We start from the raw sequence: 24,462 nt of genomic DNA on the forward strand, positions 1-24,462 counted from the left end.
AGTAAGGCTCAATCCTGCATTTCTGCACAGCTCTCCTGCATGTCTCTTCTTCATCCACTAAAATAAAATATGGGTAGAATTAGTATCTAGTCTCTCTGTGTACTTTCATATACATGTACAGCCATACATAAATAGCCAATGGAAAAAGAAAACAGAAAACTAAGGAAACGAGTAAGAAAACATAAAACTAAGAAAACGAACAAGAAAAGGAAAGAAGAGGAAACCACCACTGAACATGAAGCCGACCAATTGGAAAAAAGCAACAAGAGATGTGTACACTGGGAAGAGAGAATGCACAGGAGGAAGAAGACAATCACATGGGATCATCTTCTGACAAGAGTGAGCGGAGTAATAGATTCAACAACAACAACAATAGCCATTCAAAATGTTCAGGATGATTTACTTTTCTTTGTTGAATTAAGATTTAAAAAAATGAAATCAACCAAGTGGCAATATCAAATTTCTGGTTTCTGATGTCAGATACCAAAGCCAAATCTAGTAACCTCACTATTTTTTGATATTTTTCTTCAAAGCTGGATCAGTAAACAAAAAAATAATCTACATCAGGGGCTGGGCCGGGTAAACATTGATCACGATGGACAAATCATAAGATTGAATATAACACTTTATGACAATCTCATGATCCGATCCGGCTAAAGTTTTTTTTTTTCGTCCAACATTGTCGTAAATTAAAAGTGTAACACACTTACGCTTAAAATATATTACTAAAGAGCAGCGGAATTTATGTTTATAGGTTGAATTAAACCGACAACGTTCGCGATCTCACGCCCCTCCCCCCCCTCCCCTCACGGCCGCGCGCATTGCACGCACCATTTTTCTGGCGGCCGGGAAAAACTAACAAAATGTTTCGCTAAACCCACAGCTCAAACTCGCCTCAAATGAAACAAAAACTACACCAACATAACCACAAGGTGTTTATATTTGTTGCTATGGGCGGACAAAATTGTTAAATTCAAGAAAAATAGCAAAATTTTTCACATACTTTTTGGACGCTTCACTTCTCGTCTCGTACCTCCCGCCAGCGATGACGCAGCAACTTTGTCCCACCGCTGTCGTGAACCCTGAACTCTGCCCTTTCACATCAAATCATTCCCAGAGTTCTACGAGCCCGAGCGGTTTGTGGCTTTTGAGTGGAAGAAGACGTCTCCGCCCGGCGGCTTCAAAATAGCGTGCCGCGTTCGCGGCGTCCGAACGGGGCTGATTTTCGGCTGTATTTTCAACTTTGCTGATTTTTAGCTCCTTTATTGATCCATATTTTCAACTAAAAATACAATGACACGATAGCTGACATCATATACATTGTTGATAACGATTTTTATTGGCATAATACAAACGGTTGATTTTTAACGATCGTTTAAAAATATTTACTGCCTTGCGCGCCCCCGCGTTCCAATGCCGGAGCGGGAAAGTTTGACATGCCTACTAGAAACAAAGAATAACCGAAATCTCGTCATCGTTTTTGATCTGCATTTACGTCGACAAAGGATAAAATGACTAGGGTTGTTTAATGTGTGTACGTAGTTTACAGATACTAGTAGCCTCTACAAGGCCTCAGAATCATCTGGACAGAGTAGAAATTGGCCAAATAGACAGATACGGTGCCAGGAGAGCGACAAACTATACTCTTTTTAATAGCCCCTGACATGTACATGTTATCTGTCTATTTGGCCAATTTCTACCCTTTCCAGTCCATTCTTAAGCTGAAGCCTGGTAGAGGCTACGTCAACGAGGCGGTTTGAGACGGGTGATGCTGCAGTAAGAAGCGCCAAGGCTAGCAAACTCCTTAGCGATGTGCCCTGATTTCCACAACTGTCATGTAAAAGGAACGCCGGGCCCTACCGGGGTGTCCCCAAGTTCAGTTGAGGACATGCTGGCAGGGTGACCGGCCGTCTGGCGCCCTGCCAGAGGGTACTGACAGGTGGGACCACTCCACAAGGGGGGAACCGTACTGACGGAACAGCAGGGTGATACCATGAACCACTCCACAAGGGGGGAACCATCAAGACGGAACAGCAGGGCGATACCATTGACTACTCTATAAGGGGGGCAACCACTATGACGTAGCAGCAGGGCGATTCCACTGGGCACGAAGTAGAGCTTTTCTGAAGAACATTTACCTTTGTCTTTCTTTGTATAATGCTAAAATAGGCGCAACACCATTGTCTTTCTTTGTATAATGCTAAAAATAGGTGTAACAACTACCAAACAAACTGCATTCAAACATAGAAATATTTTATTGCCATGATGTCATATCCCTCACAGCAAAAAATACCTGTGTTTCATTCTTCATAACACGTCCTAACGTTGCTCTGCAAAACCATGTAAAAATCCTATTTCTCATGGCAACAACACATGGCAATTCTAGTGGAATTCAGTACTGGCAACCTGCTGACAGAACTATAAATAATAACATAAATGTTTCAGTATATATATATCATACATGTTCAAATTCATAAGAAAATCTACAGTACAACTTATAGACCTAACACTTCAAATGTGCATTTGACTTGCCTTCTAAAAGATTTAAAAAGTATCCTTAAGTACATGTAATCTCAATGTAAAAATCTAAAATAAAGTTGAGTATCCTATGATACAATTTGTAGAACAAAATTTGACTCAAATGTAACTCAAATTTGATTTGATTCACATAGAAAGGTAGGCATGGCTGAAATCTGGTCAGACTGCTCCCAAACTTTAGTCAAGCTTGGTTGGTTGGTTGGTGGTGGGGGAAAGTTGTGAATGTGTGACAAGGACACAGATACAACTACTGAATGATTATCAGTATGAATGTGGCCCTCATTATGACATTCAGATGTAAACAATAGTTTTTCACTTTTCACACTTTCTACTTAGTAGTACTTATTGTTGTAGGAATGTAAAAAAAACAAACTTGATAAACATTTCTTGCTTGTCCATCCATTTCTTGAAATAATCCATGTTTCAGTGATACAAATGTACTACATTTGTACTAACATAGTAGCTAGATATTTCAAACTTATGATTTGCTTGTTACAGAAACCTCCGTACACACCTTATGGATATATCAAAATACCTTGCTACACATGATATTAAATCATCATAAATTCATAACCTAAATATTCAAACCTATGTGCTTGCATATTACTTTGTTTTACTTACCCAGTACACCTGGTATGGGAGTGTTTGATCTATATTCTAGCTATTTGCACCCATAAATATGCGTAATACTAGTACATGTACTCGACATGAATATGGCTTGTAAAATGTAAATGTGCATAGCGCAGTGTTGATGTGAAAAGTGAAAGGAATATCAGGGCTTTGTAACTGAAAAAAACAACAACTGGTGACTTCTAAAAAATGACGTGAGGATTCCTGTACTTTGTGCACTGGTGGTAAAGAGTAGATTAAGTACAGTAGATCCAGTCTGAACATGGTTCAAAATGGTAGAAATCAATTTATCTTTCCTATCATATAAAGTTAAAACTTTTGATCCAACACAAAGAAGTTCTCTCACCTTGAACTTTTGACACTCCGGTCTTCCTCAGTAGACTGACCCAGTGAAGCTTGTCACGTGGCTTCTCTGAAGTGTGACGTCAACATAAGACCGGTCAAAAGCTCTAGGTGAGAACTTCTTTGTGTTGGATCAAAAGTTTTAACATGTAACTACCAACACAGATGAACTTTCATGAAAGTAAAAAAAAAGTATCTTTCCGATAACATTCATCTATTCCAACATACCACAAGTTACCATGTGCTACAACATTGGTACAGTACAACCTTATGTCCCCATCAGCCCTTTGCATGAAAGATTTCCTTGTGAGGAAACTTGTGTCCAAAATCACATCACACTACTGTCCTTCTGCTTGTTACATGGAATTTTTAAAAAGTCCCAGGACAAGTTGACATTTGTCTGGTCACAGTTAAAACCCCTATCAAGACCCATTTGAAAGGACCATTCCGTTTGGTAAAGAAAGTTTAAAATCTCTCCAAATATCTACAACAATTGCTGTACATTCATAGTGACAGTATCATGTACTTGCAGCCTTTTTTTTATTTGGCCTTAAAACAGTGACTGTTTAAAATGACACAGATGTGTATCTGGCATGAATTCCTTTTCCCTGTATTGTCAATCTTTGACCAATCATGATGAATTGATTGTTACTTAACTAATAACTAAACCAAAATCTATTTAGCAATTGACCAATCTTCAGGAAGTATATGTGATTACATTGAAAGGCAGCCATGATTTGGTGCACATGTAGAGCCCTGTATAGTCCAGTATGGTATGACTACCCATGCCCGTAGCCAGGGGGGTTGGAAGAACATAAACACTCAAAGGTATGTTTTTTTATCAAAAAGTCCAAGATTTTCTTTTAAAGGAGGACTGATTCTGGCCTGATACCATTATTGTGGATGCCATTTTATAATGGCATTTCATAATGGCTATACATGTAGTCATTCTTTCTATTTCTTCCAATGAAATACATATGTGAGCCTCTGATTTTTTTCTTGAAATTCTCTCAAAAATGTAGGAAATGACATTTCAGAAGGTTTTATTTTCAAAATCTTCCAGGGAACGTGCCCCTTGACCCCCCCCCCTAGGAACCTTGCACCTTGTAACGGCACTTGCTGGTCCCTCAGATACTAGTACATGTACTATCGAACGACCCCCCCCCCCCCGTGTACACTATATGACATCCAGTAGATTTCTAGCGGGGACCAATCATAGGGCTGCTGACGCGTCACCGACTAGCGGCTATTATCACCTTGTTTCATGTAAATGCCATGAACTCAACCAGAGCGCGTATATTGTTTCTTGTTTACATCAGTACTAAGTACTAGTACTTCCACAATCAGTTAGTAAAGTCATACCTTAGTAAAATCTACTTTGATGAACGAATCAAAACGGGACTGTAGACATTAAGTTTTACAAATTCAAATGTGGCTGCACTAGCGCTAATGGAGCGACCTCTACGTACGGGAAGGAACGGATCTTAGCAAAGCTGAGATTTGTGAACCAAACCCAACCAATCGAAGACGGGCCGCCAAACATAAAAATGGAGGGAAATGACAGACAACAAGCCAACAAAGACAACCTCACCAGACCAACAAACTTGGAAAACACCACTTCAAGCGCTAACGTTGTAAGAACTGTGGAACCTCAAACTAGTATGTTTGCGTCAGCGGAAAGGCTGTCGAAGTAACCACTACATGAAAAACTGCGGCGAAAAAGTAACATGGGTTCGTCCCAAATCTAGACGCAAGTGAGCTACAAAAGCATATGTAATAGAACCTATGCATCTTGCTTGTTGCTGTCAACTTACCCGTTAAAGATTGAACCGATACATGTACGTACTATAACTTGCCATACCCGGCCAAAGACGACTACTTTACTGTTACTCTTTATTTTGTGCTGTATAATGTATATGCGTCACATTATCTATCATTGTCATTTCTGTGAATTCCTTAAAACATCTACTGTTAGTTTGTGTAACATTACGTAGTGCTACAATCTGCGTAAAAAGTGGGCTTCATTACGTGTTATCTGCTAAGTCGTGTTGGTATTGAAAACTGTTTTATTGTGCCGTTCTTCTACAAACAGCCAGCAGAATTATGAAGATACTAGTACTCGTTCTCAATACACATGCTGCAAACTAAAGTAATGGTAGTCCTACGAAAATTCTGTTTGTAATGTATAAGCGCTTTATGTCGACGTACAATGGGTGTGAAATACATGTTTTCGCCCATCGTGTGCCACCGGCTCGGTGGTAATTGGCTACTTTACAAGTGAAAGAACCGCGTCCGTGGGCCCTGATAAATTATTCAAATTATTCAGCAGCCCTCTGATTGGTCCCCGCTAGAAATTTACTGGATGTCATTCAGTGACGAGCCCCCCCCCCCCAACAAATCCTGGCTACAGGCATGCTACCCCCCTCCCTACACAGACATCTTCTTCTCACAGCTCAGATTTGGGTTCTTCTCCCTTCTTGGAGCTCTTTGGGTCGAACTTGAGTGAGGCAGAGTTGATGCAGTAGCGCTGGCCGGTGGGCTTGGGACCGTCATCAAACACATGGCCGAGATGGGCTCCACACTGGGGGGACAACAAACATGTCATATGAAGTGATTAAAAAGTTAAGAATTAGCTATCATAGATTAAACAGAGAATTGGGACGATATAAGTCATTTAGAAAATACACAATGACCACAGGTTTTGTCCATTTTGACCAAATATCATAGCCTGGCTGCCATCCTACGTAGTTTTCGCCCGCTCCCTAATGTCGCTGGGCCCAGAGGATGGCACCACCCAGGCTACAAATATCATTATAATTGCATTTTTCAGTATAAAATGATAAACGCCTGTTGCTGTTAACTTTTCTGTCCACTCCATCTTAGTTGTAGTAGACCATACGGAAGCCCCAGTACTTTTGTCGAGTCAATAAAGAATCTCTGTCAGCAGCTTATATATCAACACAGCCTTGACTCTACAAGAATAGACTGTTAGACATTAGCATAACTGCAGAGCCAAGCCAAGGTTAGGTTATTGAACTCGATGTGGGTTATTCTTAGGTCCTGGACGGGCTATTTGCGTGAACAAAAATAAACAATTCATGTAAAAAATATACATATATAGTACTCATGATTTTTAACCGTGTCGGTTGTCTTTTATACCATACTTTGCTCTTGGAAACTGTAGAAGTTGGGAATTGTGACAAATGGACAGTACTGTAATTCACTTTATGTTTGCATTGGCAAAAGTTTGTGTTCTTAGAAAAATGGACCTGTCCACGGAACTGTATGTTCACGGTGGCGACAGGTACTGAAAGAAGAAAGTCGGCAAATTATTTGTTAACGACTTAACGTTGATACAGAAGTGACCTCAAAAATCATACATACTCTACGGGGGAGAAAAGAGGTTGTTGAACTCTGAGATTGTTGAACTCACTGTGTATCAAAGGAACATATTGGTTCGAGTACATACAATGTGTGCTTCTTGCCCTTCCCAAACTAGTGGCAGATTGGTGGCAGACAGGAGGTCAGTAGTAGGTTCAACACCATGAACTACCCTTTAGTAACCATGGAATTTCTTAATGTCCAGGGAGAATCTCGCATTCCACAGATCAAGTGATAGAGCACAAAATATTTCACCTACAGCCGGGGTGGCAAGGCCTAGGGAAAAAAATGCTGTGTTTCCGGTTTTGGGTGACCCTAACCTTTCTTCTTGATTGACTGCTGGTAAGGGTTTAAATTCTATATCTCACATCTGAATTTCTTAAATGTCACTAAACACATTTTCAGAAGTTATTTTTAAATTGGGTGACATATTTTTCTACAGGCAAACAGGTGGACAGGTCCTTCAGACAGTCCCAATGCATTGTTAAACTTCATATGTTGCATCATTTTAGCCGAAATCTAAAAGAAAAAGAAAAAAAAAGGAAAAAAGAATCCTTCCTACCATTTCCATTTCCTAGTTTTTCCATGACTGAAATCAGAAACAGAACACTAATTTTCCTAGGCCCAAGGCCCAGAAGAGCAGCTAAACATCTGAGCAATGCCACACAATATACTGCTTATACAGAAGTTTGGCTTACATCAAAACTAGTCAAGACCAGATCAAGAAATTACTACTGGATGATTAAACCCGTCAGTGTCACTTGAGGTCAATTAGACCCAAGCTTTATCGGCAACATATGGCAATGAGATCAACTTGAGAGAGTAACCAATTAGAGTTAAATAATGCATGTCAGCATAACACTCAACTTAGTGAAAGCATGTACATGTTGTCAACCATATTGAATTTGAGGACCTATTAGTGGCTTGTACATGAGTATCCCCATACATATGTAGTGGGTGTGGAGGTACATTTCAGCATGGCTTAGCATTGATTTACAGTGATAACTGTAACAATAGGGGGGAATACCTCCCTTTGTTGTGGACGGGGAGGGACACCCTATGACTGTACATATCGCAATGCCTGATGACCTAAAGTGCAATGACCTGCACTGGCAAGGACGCCAAGGACTGAACAATACAAGTATCTGGTTAGCGGGGATCATTGGTATTCAAGTATGGATTGTTCTTCCTTTTACCTCATGGAGAAGCAGGTAGCCTTCTGTGGTAAGGTACTGTTTTCGGTCATGTTTGTGTGTTCACAACTGTAACTCACAGTGGTTTTGACAGATTTCTTTGATTATTGGTATACAGTCAAACCTGTCTATAGTGGTCACTCAAGGGACTGTCCAAATTTGACCACTATAGACAAGTGACCACTATAGAGAGTTAGCCGGTTAGTTGACCCCCCCCCCCCAACAAAAAATGAAACATGCTTTCAGTAGCAACAGAGATGTCTTTATTCTCAAACATATGAAAACATTCATTGCACAACTAAAGCCATTTTATATGTAGCGTTACACGTTATAGCATTCACACACATATAAACCATTCACACTAAAACATAAAAAAATCACTGGTTGCCATTTACTGTTCTTGTGTACGTGTACCTAAAAAAGAAAAAGAAAGCAAAATCAAACAAAGTTTCTGTCGAGTCTCCAAACAAATTTTCTACTGTCTGCAAACCCCTTTAATCTAAGCTCCTTCGACGATTTCTTCTCACTCTCTCTGCCAGTCGGATCACTTCCACCTTGTGGAATAAGTTCGGCGTCTGTCTCTCCGCGTTTGCCATCGTTTCTCCACAATCGCCACGTTACATGTAGTATATGTTTAGTTATTGGAGTCCATGCAGATCTCTTGTACTGTCAAGTCATCATTTTACTGCTTGGTCCTTTTTTGCTCCTCCCTCTCCAAGATGCTTGACAGGTGGTTTCAGAGTAATGTTTTCAAAGCTGCAGTAACCTGCAAGATGGCTGCATCACAGGTACATGTGCATGTATCATACAAGGAATGATCATTTTTGCTGGCTGCACTTTAGTTTTTTGAGCTAGGACTGCTTTTGATAAGTCTTCACTGCAAAAATATGAACAAAAAAGTTGGATATATACAAGTGCCCTGGTGCCATTATACAAATATATTTGCTGCGAGAAAATATTCTTTAGTCTTGGAATTGTATGTAAATCAAGATGATTAAAATTTAAAAACAAAATAATATTTGCTTCTCAAAATAATACTTTTTCTCTGGAGGTTCTAAACTGCCTGCTATGTTCACTGTGACATCACCAGTGGAATATTGATAGCTAATGTTTAACTGAATGGACCTATACCATTATTACGTCACAGTTTGTTTACCGCAATGAATGCCGGTCAATCGACGTTTATATTGTACAGGGGTGCGTAGCGTGGTGTGTGTTTGTGTAGCGTTAGCCTTAATATAAGGCTTTTGATACAGTACTACTTTCGTCTAATGTCACAACTAAATCACCCATGTGGCATGTAATGCTGTGTCAACACAACTAGACGCAGCAAAAATCAGACATACCTTACTTTGAAAACTTTGAAATGATCTTTATTCTTTAACTGACCGTTCTAGAATGTTCTTTAGAACAGGTAAACAAACTGTGACGTAATAATGGTATAGTTCCATTGGTCTGAGCTGGAAGTATGGTTTGATGTTCAATACCATCAAAATGGTATACTAGCATGAATGCATTGATGAAGGTTAGTATGTGTGGTGTAATACATTATGTTCACCCAGTCACACCATATTTTTACAGACAATAAGAAAATGTTTTACTTTCCTGTTATATGCACTTTAAATCATAGCAGTCTAGCAGAGTGGACTTCAAACTTTGCAAAGTCACAACATTTTGGCCTGAAAGGCATTTGCCTGATGTCAAAAGCTGCTTCAAACAGTCATACAGCAATGTGCCTGACTATACCTAATCCTCTTACCCTTTCCACCCACTGAATTCCCAGGTACCTGCAGAGTGCTACAGCAGGTGCAGTGCTGCTACCCCACATGCCTTCTTAATGGCTCTCCTGGACTCACAACTTCATAGAATCTGATGTTAATGGATTGCATTAGGATCAGTGGTTGTTTTTCAAAAACTTCATATACTGTAGAAATTAAAAGCTTTCGTTTGGATGTATATGAGAAAAGCGATGTATTCCCATTCCTAAATTAGTGAAGTTTGGTTTTCCTTTTTGTTATCAGCAAACCAAACATATGAATCATTAAATAGCACATATCCCTCAGTTTTGAGGGGATAATCTGGTCTCACATGGCAGGGTCAAATTCAGTGTTGCATGAGACACTACTACTTATATTAAGTAGCATGCCCAGATCAAGAGATACAAGACAGATGCTCTGCTGCAGTACCATAACAAGCCGACAGGGGACCCACAATCTAATCATTTTGAGGTCTTATCAAGGCCTACCCATCAAATGTCAAGACAATTCATGCCCGCACGCACGCACACACACACACACACACACACACACACACACACACATAGAGACACAGACATTGTCATACACACACACACAGCTAGCTATGGCAATCAGGACGGAAAACCAGCAACATATCCCTCAAACTTAGACAGTGACTGTGGCCTAAAAAAAAAAAGACTGCGGCCTATGGCCTAAATGTTGGTGAGTGAATGAGACTATGATCACAACCACTGACTGACGTTAATCCATTTTTACCGCAGTAAACAGGGAAAGTAGAATCCTGAATGCTTCCCATTCCAGCTACAGGTACATCTGTTGATACTGGCTAACACACCACTCAAGCACTTAACAAGACACCTACCTGAACTGAAACTATGTGGAGGGTAATGGTGGGGGTAAGTTGTTTGTTACCTTTGCCTTGATCGTTTCCAAAATCATATCCAGTTGCTTGAGTAACTGCTTTTTGGCGTATCTTATTACCTGGATGTCTAACCTTCACCTTTCTCTTGCCAAGAAGGTTACTGTATGTTTTTGGTCTCATTTGTATGTATGTACATGTATGTGGTTTAGCACGATAATTCAAGAAGCTATGGATGGATTGCAACAAAACTTGGTAGGTCAGTGATGAAACCTCAAAATGATTAGACTTTGGGCTCCCTAGCAGCTTGTTTCCATATCTATGACTTTTAGTTTGATGAGAGAGCAGGTTGATATCATACAACTTGCAGTTTTCCATGACCATTGTTTAGTAACATTTAGTGAGAGTAATGTTAGACTCAGGCACATCCACTGACATACACATCAAAGGTAAGGTAGGAAATCTGGGGACCCTCCTGTCTTCATACATTAGTGCCACCTGATTTCTGACTGACAAAGAGAGGGGGCAGAGACAGAGTGAGCACAGAAAGGGACGGCACATGCTCCAGTTCCAGTGCTGATTGGAAACAAGGGGTAATGAGGAGGCCAGAGGGCTGGTTTCTACCCCTCCCAACTTGCCCTTTCACAATTTAACACCTGATTTGCCTGGATGGGTGTGAAGCGCACCCCAGAGGTGAGTTCAAAAGTTCAGGATCACTGGAGCAGTAGAAACTGAATCACAGTCTGTATCTCAACACCAGATCAACCATCAAAGTTACCATTGCTGTGGTCTTCCTCAAGGCAGGTGATTAAAGGTTCAGCAAATATGTAATTAGTAATTTATCACACCTGCGGGGCCCAAACAATGAAACACTGAAGGTATTGAGACACGGAGGCCGCCCCGGGGCAGGGTGCCTGTTGTGTAGGGTCTTCTCAGATAAGACGGGATCGAGACACTCGCTCATAATTGTGGCAATGTTCTTTGAAGAGCTAAGTCGTCAGCCCTGTGTGTATTAGACTGCATCAGCAAGGGTTACGGCAAAGGTTAGCCTGTTTTTTAGGCACCTTAATTAGGTAAACACCTGGACCAGGCCACCTGCAGGGTCTGGGGGTAATGCAGCTGTATACCTGCAACTGAGGAATTTTGGCCAGTCAGTCCCCCCACATGCCTGGATACCAGACTTGTTTTGGTGATAGTTTACTCTATAATGACCTGCAGATAGGACTGGAGTTGAACAGGTGTAGCTAATGAAGTACTGAAGCAGTACTACAGAAATGATACTTCCTAAGATATGGTCATATAGGAAGTATAGATAAAAAATAAATATGATATGGTCAAGGGAGCTAAATGTACTGAGAGTACTGCTTTTGGAGAAGTTTAAACATTTGAAGATTTGAACCTTTGTATATTCACGAGACACTTAAATTGTTCTGCAGGTCGCTTTTCATTGAGGTCACGAGGTAATAGGTAAGGGTCAGACAAAATATATAACAAAGATACAGTTTATATCATTTAAAGCCCGGATAAGTCTATACACATATTACAAGGCAAAATGAGGACCAACAATGCTACTCAAAACATTTACTTGCTGACTAAATATGAGTGAAGATTATATAGAGAGGTAAAGTTATGAAATGGTGGAAAACTCTTTCTTGCCGGCCAGTTAGTGGGACGGGTGTGGCACACTGCCAGAGGGTCATCACAGGTGAATCTTCCGAGATGTTATCACCTGATAGACAGTAGGAGATTCCCCTACAAATGTCATAAATCATATTGTCATTAGGGTAACTCGATAGCAAGGCTTTGAAGTCGGGGTGGTGTGTGCGGTTGACTGGGTCCAGGTAAACCAGGCCTGGCTCCTGTTTCAGCTAGGCTAAGTACTCCCCTCAATCATTCCGATTATTCCAAGGCCACACATTCATCCCGTGGGCTTGGTTTATTCCGCAAACACCTTAATGTGATTTTGGTGTTTGTGTAAGCATCTTAATGACAATACCTCTGGAATGGCTAGAGTGTCATGCATCGGTCAACGTCAACTCGAACGGTCGTTGGCGGTCAAGGTGGTCCAGGGGTCGTGTGGCAAACTCAAGGTCGTGTTAGAACTCAAGAGCTGCTGAAACACTTGCCACTTCTAGTAAACACCTAAGCTGTCTGTTGTTTTTCTGATTGATGATGTGATACATGTTTAGAGTTAAAACTTTTGGTCAAACGCAAAAAAGTTCTCTCACCTAAAGCTTTCGACCAGTCACTCTGGTCTTCTTCAGACAAGCTTCACTGGGTCACTCCACTGAGGAAGACCGGAGTGACAGGTCGAAAGCTTTAGGTGAGAAAACTTTTTGGTGTTGGACCAAAAGTTTTAACTTGTAACTACCAGTACCAACACAGATGAACTTTCATGATAGTATATGATGTGATACATGTTTGTTTCTGGTAGAATTATACATGTACTATTGTTGCGTAACAGTACAGTGGGACTATTCAGGAGTATGTCTTTTCCATGAGGCAGTGCTGTAACAGCTCAACACAAAGTTCTACACTTCAAAAGGTTTTTCACCAAAAATGGAACATCTCATTAGTAAAATATTCTAGGATTCAAACTGTCACAAAAATATTGATAGTGGAATTAAACCTCTTTGTATTCATCATTGTCAATTGAACTTCACAGAAACCAGGGCTCGAAATACTGGGTGCATATGCATGAGTAAAATTGGGGCTGTGCAGGTACAGGTTTCTGATATCTACCTGCACCTTACCTGTATTGGTCCATGTGCTAGGTTTAAATTATAGATACATGTAGGTATATGTGGATTTTCATTTGCTGCATTGAATATTACCACCTATGAATTAGGAATTATGGAAATGATTTCTGAACAGTTTTTAGTAGTGATTCATACTTCTCATACAAAGTCTGAGTGGTGCAGGTAAAACTTGTCCTGTGCTGGTAATTTTCAATATCACCTGTACCAGAGCAGGTATGCAGAAAAAAAAGTGTTTCAAGCCCTGGAAACGCTCCTCTTCCCCTGACTGAAACGTTCCCGGGGAGTCCGTACCTGTCCCGTCTTACCTCCAAAGTGCGTTAACATTCTTGCTGGCTGAACACAGAACATGCTGTCAAAACACCCCATCATGCCGTGCTAGAAATAGCCCTCCCGGAACATGAAAGCAAACTGATAACCGGCAAATATGGCAGGAAGGCCCCCGGTCCAAGGGGGGTCCTTAATCAAATTGACACCACTCCTTTAGTGGGATTTTGGCGGATGAAATCTATTTATGTCTATAATCTAATTTACGAGGTAGAGGTGGAGCACAGTGAGGCCCTCTGTGCCCTGGGTATATGACGAAGGGTTCGTTCATGTACATGTTTGTCAGAAAAAAAACACAGTCTTCCAGTACTGCTAGTCAGGCATTTTTTTGCTGCTTACCGACAATGGCAACATGCCTGAAAAAAGTACAAACTACTTTGGGTACTGGTGCGTATCCCATAAATCATGATTGCGCTGTATCTACTAACATATTTTGTCCGACCCTTACCTCTTCCCTCCTGACCTCTATGAAAAGCAGCCTACAGGCTGATTTGAGATACTCATGAACTAACTGGAGCTCCACGATCTCACCATCTCGCTACCTACCATCAAAAAATCATGACCCTAGCATGCCCAGATCGCAAAATATCAAAACTGGAAGTTCCACTGCAGTACCATAACAAGCCGCCTAGGGGTCCAAAACGTAATCATTTCGAGGTCTCATCAATACCTACCCACCTACCAAATGTCAAGACAATCCATCTTAGCCTTTTTGAGTTATCGTGTTGACACACAAACACTACTGAAAACATAACCTTCTTCGCGAAGGTAACAAAGGTTAAAACAAACCGACCTGGTTTGGAGTACATGTATCAGAAGGAATAAATGTCATACCTTTGCACAAGTTGTCTCTGTCCTGACCATGCCGTAGGAGTTGTCCTCAGTCATCGTCACGGCGGCTTCGTCGACCTGATCGTAGAAGGACGGCCAACCTGTAGCGTACAGCGAGGGGAAAGTTGTCATCAGTTATTATCTGTGTGTCATCAGAACCATGCAAAATGCCCTGTCTTTTGAATGCACCCAGTGCAATTTTCAGGGCAGCAAAACAATATTCTAGATAAGGAAATCTGTCTGATATTGACACTTACTGCCATTTCTTAGCACATTTTCGCCATCATTTCATTGCCTGATTGGAAGTAGCCCACAAACAAGACACACTGTGCATGAGACATCTATTCATTTTGGCTACCACCCATAAATAGCTATGGGATAGGATTGACTCATGTCACTACATTATAAGAATTATACCAAAAAATTTACTTTGAAAATCCAGTCTTGCCACCCTGAAATTGCATTGGATAATGGTAAACCACAGGATATTGCAGTTAATTGTGCATAACCACAAGAACCACAGACAAAGTTCTCTTGTATTTTGCTGCAAGCTAACCATCCTACTGCAGGGCTTTTTGCTACGTATTTATCTGCACCATTGAAAACTACCTGCACCCGACAAATTTTACATCCATAATTCAGTATTTAAAAAGAATGTATGACAGCTCAGAAACCATTGCCATTATTTCTTTTATACTTCAATACTTTGCACTAGATGGTAAATACAATATACAGTTGTATTTGTACATGTACATTTCCAAAATTAAAAAAAAAACATGCCATACAATGGTATTGTTAGAGAAAACAAGACCTCCTCAATTCAACAGTTCTCAGTGTCACATACAGTATGTTCCATCAAGGATTTCTCTCGGATAAAATGTTTTAAAAATGAGGATCTGATAGACCACAGACAGTCTGGAACAGAGATTTTCCAAGTAAAAAAGGTAATATTTTTCCCACAGACTCCTTCACAAAACAGCCACTGAAGAAGGGCTGCTCGGATTCAGATTCACCCATTCATAGTCGGAATGAACAAGCCATGGGAACAGCCCTTTGTAGAGTAATACACTGTTCATGGCTCTTCATTTTGATGCCGAACAACAAGGGAAGAGATACTGTGGTGTCTTTACAACGACTCCACACACTAAGTCTTCCCACAAAATTTGTGGACCTTGCTTGCATGGTCATTTAGTCTCCTTGCTATCTAAGCTGCAGAAGAATGGTTGACCAGGGAGCTCAGTGTTTGCCGGCCGCGTACATCTCCATGTGAAAGCCTTCGCCGACCCGCGGATAACGTCCCGACGGTGGGAAAAGTAAGGTGGTACTGTTGCCGACGGCGTGGCCCAGACGCAGACACGACATGGTGTCCTCCCCCCGACAATACCGCCGCATTTCAATAACGGCGGTCCTTTCAGGACATAATCATTTTCTCATTACAGGGGCAGCTCCGGAGTGACAGAGCTCAGACATGGGCCTCACAGTCTTCAGTACTCTTCACAACATCAAAGGACACTTCTGCCATTTTATGTTAGGTTTAAAGCTGTGTTGCAACTGAGACAGGAGAGAATGAGTAAAAGACAACATAAACAGTCTAAGCAGAAGCTAGAAATGCAGATTTTTTGGTGGCTAGAAAGACAGTATACATATCAAATTGGCCAGGTACTACTATCCATTTCCTAGGCAGCTACCATTTAGAAAAAGATACCAGTACCAAAACAAAGCTCAATGAAAATGCCTTATAACAGTTACACATCAAATATAAGCCAAAGCCTAAACCTCTGCTTGGAGTTGGAGAGTAGGAGAAATGCAGATTTGGGAGGATGATACAAACTTAAACTACAGTACATTTCCCATGTGAGAATTAAAACAATACTAACTGTGAAAAGGACAAGACAAAGCTGGAATGTTGACAGACTGGGTGGTCCCATGAATTGTGTTTGTGGTATTGAGATGATTCTAGTACGTGTCCCTACAATACAATGTACTCACAATGACATGCTGTTCAAAGGTACTGACATGTCTTATACAAGTTACGTAATGCCTCAGGCAGAGAGATCATGTCTAAGGTGTGTGTGTGTGTGTGTGGTGTGTGTGTGTGTGTGTGTGTGTGTGTGTGTGTGTGTGTGTGTGTGTGTGTGTGTGTGTGTGTGTGTGCACGCACATGTGTGTGTGTGTGTGTGTTTGTGCCTGTATTTGGATAAAGAACATGTACCAGTAAATGGATTTTCATGTTCAAAAGCATTATGGCCACGGGGGTGAAGTCTGCTATCCCTGTGTGGGTGACTTTCCTTACTTCTCTATGTGACTAAATCTTGCACTACAGTTTCTGCACACAGATAGAATTTAGTAAATGTCTAGGACAACTCAACATTCTTGACAGAATTCAGAACTGCCAACAAAAAACAGAACATGCACAAAGTATGCAAATATTTCACTTAGTCTAATCATCTAACCATGTTCCATGCCACAAGTTGCCCTTTCATGTCAAGACCATTCTTTAAGTTTCAACCAGAAGACAAAGATCACCTGAGCAAATTACTTGGCGTAACAAAGAAAGTAATCTGGCACTGACAAGCAGATCAACTTCAAAGCGAAGGCTAAAAGTAGTTTGCACAGATTAAGAAGTGCTGTCATGCAGTCAACTTGAATGATGTCTTTCATACAAAATCCAAAGCACCTAGAATAAGCCCATACATATAGAGAAGTTGGTCATTCACTCAAAATATATCCACACAATGTGTACAACCTGACCTTGTTAGCAATATTCTGTAGTCAGTTTGAAATGGCTTTCAAGGACACTCAGTGAAACTTCACACCTTTCCTGGCATTCAAAGAACTAGGCTTGAAAGACTACCTGCATATGCAGGTTAGTGCAGATAAAATTGGAGCTGTACAGCCTGTGCAGGTACATGTATTTCTCATGTCTACCTGCACCTAACTTGCACCAGTCCATATACTGGATTTATATACATGTAATAGTATGTATAACTATGTCAATTTTTATTTGCTGCATTGACGGTCACACATTTGAAGTGTAAAAGAAATAATGGCAATGGTGTCTGAACAGTTTTTAGTATGATCACAACTTCTTAATTCTGACTCTTGCTGGTAATTTTCAATGTGACCTGCACCAGTGTACAAGGATTTCGAGCCCAGACGAAGAAACCAACTTCTAGTGTACAAGTACCACTTAGTACTAGTACTGTGCCCTGTCCTACATAATTTTATAAAAGGCAACAAAATTATCCTAACTTACCACATCCAGCATCAAACTTTGTCTCCGACCTGAAAATAAAGATGACAAAGATTCAGAAACTTTACAGGGAAGCGTTGTCCACACTTTAACAACCAAAACATGAAACACCTTGCCACCTTTGACTCCAGTAATAACTGACAAATTATTGTGCCGCGGGGAAAATGTCAAAAGCAGCCCAGACAACATTCTCCAGTTAATGTTTGAGCAAAGATCTATGGTATAGGGGTCAACAAAGTTGTGCACAATTTCATACATCAGTCATTCCTACATAAGCATTTGTTTTACACTGGCTTTTGGCCTGATCTCTACAAGGGAATTTCTACTGGGGACGGATTTTTGATTAGAGAAATATTCTTGATACAAAATACTGCAGGAAAACACAACAGACTTGTCATTGGGTTTACTTTTTATGATAAATAGAATGATTGTTTGTATTCATAATTGACGATGTACATGTAATGTCAATCTTGTATGTAATTTTTATGGAGCCAATCTTTGTGAAACCAATGAAATTCAGAATATATCTAACAGTTGTACAATACAGATGCAATCTACTGTAAATCACTTTATATTCGGGTAACAAAATTTTACGGTCTGACAAAAATGGACAGGTTCGCGGAACTACCGTATAAGTTCACGGTAGTGGCAGGTACAGAAGAAAGAAAGTCGTCGAATTATTTGTTCGCGGTAAATTACTAATGACTAATTTACGGTACAGAAGTGGCCGTGAAAATCGTGACTATAAAAGTTCCACAAAAAATTATGATTTACAGTAATCCACAAGATGCTGAACTTCGTATGACAATGTAGATTTTTCCTAAGTAGCAAAAATCAGTCCATAAAATACTGTAGAATACATGGCCAAAGATACAGACTGCTAATATACTATATAAGGAGCTAATTTACATGAAGATGATCCGATAAAATACACTACAGGTATCAGAACCCAGGACAGTTTTATGTACAAACAGAAAGTGTCTTACTTGAAGAGTTGGGCTCCACAGACCACACACTTGTACATCCCTTCCCTCATCTCATCATTTAACTCCCCTGTAAAAGGTCTGTAGGAGAGACATGATTGTTATACACTGAAAGTCTAAAATAAATTCATTTCTTTGATCTTGTATCAGTAAACTTCAAATGTGATGTTTTCTTCTAAACCTCCTTACTATTACTAGTCTTCTTTCTATTCGTGCTCTTTCTCAGCATAATTTTTGCTACCAATAAACTTTGAAAACCAGAAAGGAGTTTGGCCTGCACCAATAGCATTGAACATAGGCTTTCTATATGACTTAGATAAGGTACTATTGTAGTTTACATACTGATCTTGTGGTGATCAAACAGTTAGGCAGATTTGCCTGAAATGGACAGCAGTTTTTTTAGCTTGCAAAGCTAGGCAAATTGCATTCCAGAATCAACTGGCAAGTTAGGCAATTTTGTTACTTGCAGCCTGAGACAGTACCAATCAGCCATATGCTAAAAAAAGTTCTTTTGACTTTTAATATACAGACCAAAGTTGGTCCAATATTGGAGGATAAATTTTATGACATTTACTTCTCTGTGCCCTTCTCCTGGGTGACCTCATATTGAATCGGCGTCAGCCTTTTCTTTAATTCCTCCTTGTCAAAGCTCATCTTGCAGTTGCCCAGCTGCTTACAAGTTCCTAAAAATAAACAAGAACAGTGGGTTAGAAAAACACTCTTACACAGACTAGCATTTTATTCTAAGTCTTCTTGAAAATTAAGACTGATATCATACACAGGCTTATACTGATGTACAAATACAATGTATGCAGTATATGGTGACAATTATGCTGAAAAATGAAATAATGACCTGGGTGCCTGTCATATTTCCAGTAAACAAATATGATGGCACTCAGGATAAAAAAACAATATCAATTGGTACAGTATGCAGTAGTTGATAGTCAACTACTAGTAGGGCTGGTCCAGGCATAAAGATGCACTGCCAATAGATACACATACAAGGAACCAGCACACTGGCAGTATGTACTGCACTTGTGTAAAACCCGTAACGTACAGTGCGGAACTGAACCTAAACCTCTGGATTTGAATCAGGACTGGGTTTAGGACAGCACTAGTTGAGATCATGTCTATAGTTTTCATATGTTGTGTTGGAAGAGATATCATTTGCAACAGGCAAAATTCTAATGCAACAATGACTTAACATCCAACATAAACTGTGAAAAATCTGGGCAGGCACAGTACATCTACTAACTTGATGCCCAGGGAACCATGTATATTTGGATATTTGACCCTAACTTCCCTCAGCTGAGGACGGGTAAAGCCTGGCCATGTGGTGTTGGTACAAGTTTGCCCTTGGAAAGAGCAGGAAAAATTCCTTTTCAACCTCAGCATATGTTCCTCCTGCATGCTTCTGTTGTTTACCATTCCTGACATACCGCTGTGGTATCTCATATCTGACACAGCACATACTGATACTTGATCCAATAACACATGATAAACTGAAATACCAACTACAATTTACAAATAAATTATGATCTTACCATTTTGATACCTGGGAACGATATTTCTTTGAAAAATCCTATAGACACTTGAGAAAATTATCTTTGACATCGTCATACAAAAAGGAAAACCCAACTTTCCATTTTTCCTAATTATAAACAGGCCAATGAAGGAAAGGTGAAGATGGCAACAGATAAAACGACAATCGTAAACAATATATGTGTAGGAAATGCATATTCCTTTTATACTATATCATAATGCAATGTTAAACTTTATTGAGTACTTATGGATTTTTAGTTAATATGGATTGTTGTACGCATGTACTAGTACTGTGTTTGAATTCTTGAATAATTTCTTTTTTTTTAATTGACGATGACTGTAGGTCTTGGAATGGGACATTTGATCTTTTCTTAGATCTACAGAATCTAAACAGATCTTGACACCCACTCTTCATGTTATGGCTATCCAGTGGAAAGCAACTATTTGAAAAGTATTAACATTCCTGACTCCACTCATCACATACCTGTGCTCTGTGTGCTTCATGTGATGACTAAGGATTCATCACCCTGACCTTCATGAGTAACTAAGAATGAGTCAATCTGACTCTGAGACTTTCTTTTGAGTCACAGTTCCGATTACAATACAAAGAGGGGTTTCACTCAGCTATTTGAGCGTATGGGGCCCTACACTGTCAACCAACGTAAGGGTGTTTCCTGAATACCATTGAGGTATGCAGAAAACACCTTTTAATTAAAAATCTTTTCATTAATTAACAAATCTTTTAATTTTTTTAAAGATTTATTATCATGAAGGGTCAGAGTTCTCATCAAAAAGTTTTTAAGAACCCTGTGACCCTTGATAAATCTTTAAAAATTAACAATTTCTTTAAACAAATTTTATCTATTTTTTTTAGAATGAAGCTGTAACCAAGGACATTGTCTCTCAAGAATATATGCAGTAAACAGTACTTTACAAGGTTATGACTTTAAAAAATTTTTTGTAGGGAGAATACCAGACCCCCTACCATGGTCTTGTCTTCAGGCATCCAGCATCTTACTTTGACAAGACTGAATTGATTTGAGGAATGTTGTCAGACAAGACGTGCAAACAAACGATTATGTCGCTGGTTACCAATAGTTTCAATTCAACCCGCGAAATCCAATTATGGTGCCATATGGTAAATTGCAGTGATCCTCATAAACTGTTGTTACAAAATGTTAGGCCATGTTGATTTGATTATATGGATGACATCCTCCGGGAGCCCCAAAACTGATGCGCGCGTGCGAATAAAAAAAAAGTTTTGCAAAAAAAAAAAAGTTCCTTTCATTATGAAATCTACGTGGTCATGAGGGTTGAGCAAATGGCACAGAATATGGTTTGGCGAATAATCTAGTCTTCAAATTCATTTCTTTACAATTTCGTCTTTTTTCGTTTGATTTTGGCATTCTACGACATTGGCATAGTTTTTATTAATTTTTTTTGTAACTTATGGTATATTTTTGCTCATTTTGCAACTGTTTTGTACGATTTACAGTATGGTTGAAAACTTTTTTTTTTTGGAAACGGCCGAAAATTCATGCGCGCGTAGATGTCATCCATATAATCAAATCAACATGGCCTTATAGGAATACTTCTTCTAGGTCGACACCAATTTAAATTGTTGGTTCACGGATTTGCCTCTTCAAAAACAAAAAAAAAAGATTCCGGTTCTGAATCAACTCAAATATGCTCATATTTTGCCCCCAACAGTCCTTTTCTTGATAGTTGTTACAGTTTTTCCATCTATCGATACAGTGGTTTGATTACAAGTTCAAAATTAATTGTTTAAATATTAACCCTGCCTTTTATGTTGACTTCATGTCTCCTATTGAAGCATTTGGGGCTGTAATAGGATGCCTAGTCCTGTTTTTATTTCCATTTTTTTTTGCTCTGTTGTCGCTTCATATTTTTTTCTGAAAAAATCCGAGAACCAACAAAATAAATTGGTGTGGCCTAACAAATCTTTCTAAACATGCTGAAGTGTTCACACTGTTGTGTATATACATTATCGGTATGTTGTTTGGAATATGAAAGACGATAATTATCACAAATACAAAATTCACCACCACAGTTGGTATCTAACTGATTCTGATAGCAATATTCTTCTCTTCCCATCACAACATCATTTTGGTTTCATCAAGATGCGCATGTGTCTATTGATTCATGGATCCTTCTCCCAATATTTAATTACTAAGTACGCTGGCAGGATGGATCATTAGGTTTCCAGTATTAGAAATTGCACTGTTCGTGTCTGGCTTTTATGAATCTGTAAAACAACGCCTGTAGGCAAATCTGTGGTTTTAATCATTTTCTGCTGCTACAAGTAATAACATTCTTTCATTAAATCTCAATTTGTGATCCTCTAGTGTATTAAAGCAATGAACTTTGCAATATTTTAAAAGTTTTTTTTTCCAGCAAATCCCTGTGTAATTACACACCATATGGAACAATATTATCACAGGTTTATACTTTTGTGCAAATTATAAATTGCACTGTCAGTCGCTGTTATGTAGCACCAACAAGAAACCAATGATGAACAATGACAACTACACGCATAACACACAATTGGAATACTGAAAAGGAGGATCTAAATTGCAGTTATCAAAATATAATGTAAAACCCTGCACATCTTCTGACTCATATAACACACTACTCAGATTCAGAACTCATTTCAGGTGTCATTTGTATAACTATCACAATCAATCTACCAGAAAGTGCTGACAATTCACAGTGAATCATACCAACTACCATATTGCTATCTAGCATGCCTACGTCTCTTTAATGATTTAATGTCTCGAGGGAGGTTTTCTTTTGCAAAATCTTTCTACCAGTCCTCAATCTACCAATTCTCTTAGTCACTGTACAATCATTTGTTGTGATTATAATGACTAACACAAAGAACAGAATAATTTCTTACTAACACGTACATATTGTCATGCCTCTTTGTCCAGTCAATTCACTCCTTTTCTTTCACAAAATTTTGAGTAAAACCATCCCATTCTACAAATTCACTGTACAATCATTCATATATTTTATAAAGAGTGACACAAATTATGAAAAGAATATTAGAAATCTCTTCTATAGTCATGCCTCTATGTCCAGTCCATTCAGTCCATCCACAGACATTAGAACCACATGCCACAAACAGTCAGCCGAACAGAAGAGATACACACCAAAAGTGGACGCGCCAAGATAGACCTGGCCTTGCTGCCAAGACTTCTCAAGTAGTCTTGACCTGGCATAGCATGCAATCCTTCCCGCGGAGACCAGGCTCCTTAAAGTAAACATTCTTCCCTACCAGTCTGCGTTCCTGCACGGAGTAGATGCCCGGTGGAGATCATGAGATGAGAGGAAAAGATCAAAAACTCATTTCACAAGAGCGTATGTAAGGAGAACATTTTGTAGCACATACTTCGGATGACATAGCCTCTACTTCCGGGTTGTTGTCCGTCCCGCCTACCGCGACTTCTAACGGCCTCGTCCATGCATGGAAGTCGCCACATTTGGCCCCCCGTTCGTCCTGATGCGCCACTACGCGCTCCAGGCTCCCAGTCAAGACTCAACCTTGCCAAATATACCGCCAGGTTTGCTGGAATTTATTTACGTAGGCACAGACGCAGTACTCCTATATTTGGGGCGACCTCATTTTTTTTTTACCCAGGAAGGACTCTTGAAGTCTCTGGTGCGTTAAACATGACCCAGGCGCAAAACACACACATAAATCTTCAACCAACTGATAACAAAACTACTTTCCCACCTTCTTGTAGTTGAACCGACGCGGAAACCTGCACAGAAAGGAAGGAAAAGAGACAGAAAGGTAACGTCACCCAAGTGAAAAGTCGAGAAACTTTCGAAAATGCCGGCCACATCCGGGCTCTTTACCGGAAATGTAGGTCACAGCGCTTGCGCGGAGCTGTGAAAATACGGAATTCTGGGATATATTTAGAGGTCATTGACCTTAGAAAGGTCATTCGAGTTCTCTGTCAGAGAGAAACACACTGTTGGACAGGTAATTAACAAATTATGGCTTTATGCATGGTTTATAGATCTCCTAGTGTAATGAGCTAGTG

The 24,462-nt window shown here is 39.8% G+C and overlaps 1 protein-coding gene across 3 annotated transcripts; it reads right to left on the bottom strand.

Annotated features, from left to right (window-relative positions):
• Positions 1 to 5,917: 5,917 nt before the first annotated feature.
• Positions 5,918 to 24,299, bottom strand: LOC109477453 (peptide methionine sulfoxide reductase MsrB-like). Of its 3 annotated transcripts, XM_019778735.1 has the most exons (7): positions 24,150 to 24,280; positions 23,566 to 23,702; positions 19,425 to 19,533; positions 18,854 to 18,931; positions 17,871 to 17,899; positions 14,618 to 14,715; positions 5,918 to 6,091 (listed from the first exon to the last, which is right to left on the bottom strand). In XM_019778735.1, the coding sequence occupies exons 2-7, from the start codon at positions 23,678 to 23,680 to the stop codon at positions 5,957 to 5,959; spliced, it is 564 nt and encodes a 187-aa protein (XP_019634294.1). In that variant the 5' UTR covers positions 23,681 to 23,702; positions 24,150 to 24,280; the 3' UTR covers positions 5,918 to 5,956. The 3 variants fall into 3 exon arrangements, with proteins under 3 accessions (XP_019634294.1, XP_019634295.1, XP_019634296.1); XM_019778736.1 differs by lacking the exon at positions 23,566 to 23,702 and having other exon boundaries at positions 24,150 to 24,299; XM_019778737.1 differs by lacking the exons at positions 23,566 to 23,702; positions 24,150 to 24,280 and adding an exon at positions 23,805 to 24,105.
• Positions 24,300 to 24,462: the final 163 nt, after the last annotated feature.

Source organism: Branchiostoma belcheri, unplaced genomic scaffold (genome assembly GCF_001625305.1).
Source record: "Branchiostoma belcheri isolate BF01 breed outbred unplaced genomic scaffold, Haploidv18h27 scaffold4, whole genome shotgun sequence".
Lineage (NCBI taxonomy): Eukaryota > Metazoa > Chordata > Leptocardii > Amphioxiformes > Branchiostomatidae > Branchiostoma > Branchiostoma belcheri.

What these genes read in the sequence shown, in the direction of transcription:
- LOC109477453 (XM_019778735.1), bottom strand. Translation starts at nt 23,680, where the DNA reads ATGTTTACTTTAAGGAGCCTGGTCTCCGCGGGAAGGATTGCATGCTAT. An exon ending in TCTTGGCGCGTCCACTTTTG is followed by an intron (nt 19,534 to 23,565) that starts GTGTGTATCTCT and finishes GTTTATTTTTAG; the next exon opens with GAACTTGTAAGCAGCTGGGC. An exon ending in CAGAGACAACTTGTGCAAAG is followed by an intron (nt 6,092 to 14,617) that starts GTATGACATTTA and finishes TTGTCCCCCCAG; the next exon opens with TGTGGAGCCCATCTCGGCCA.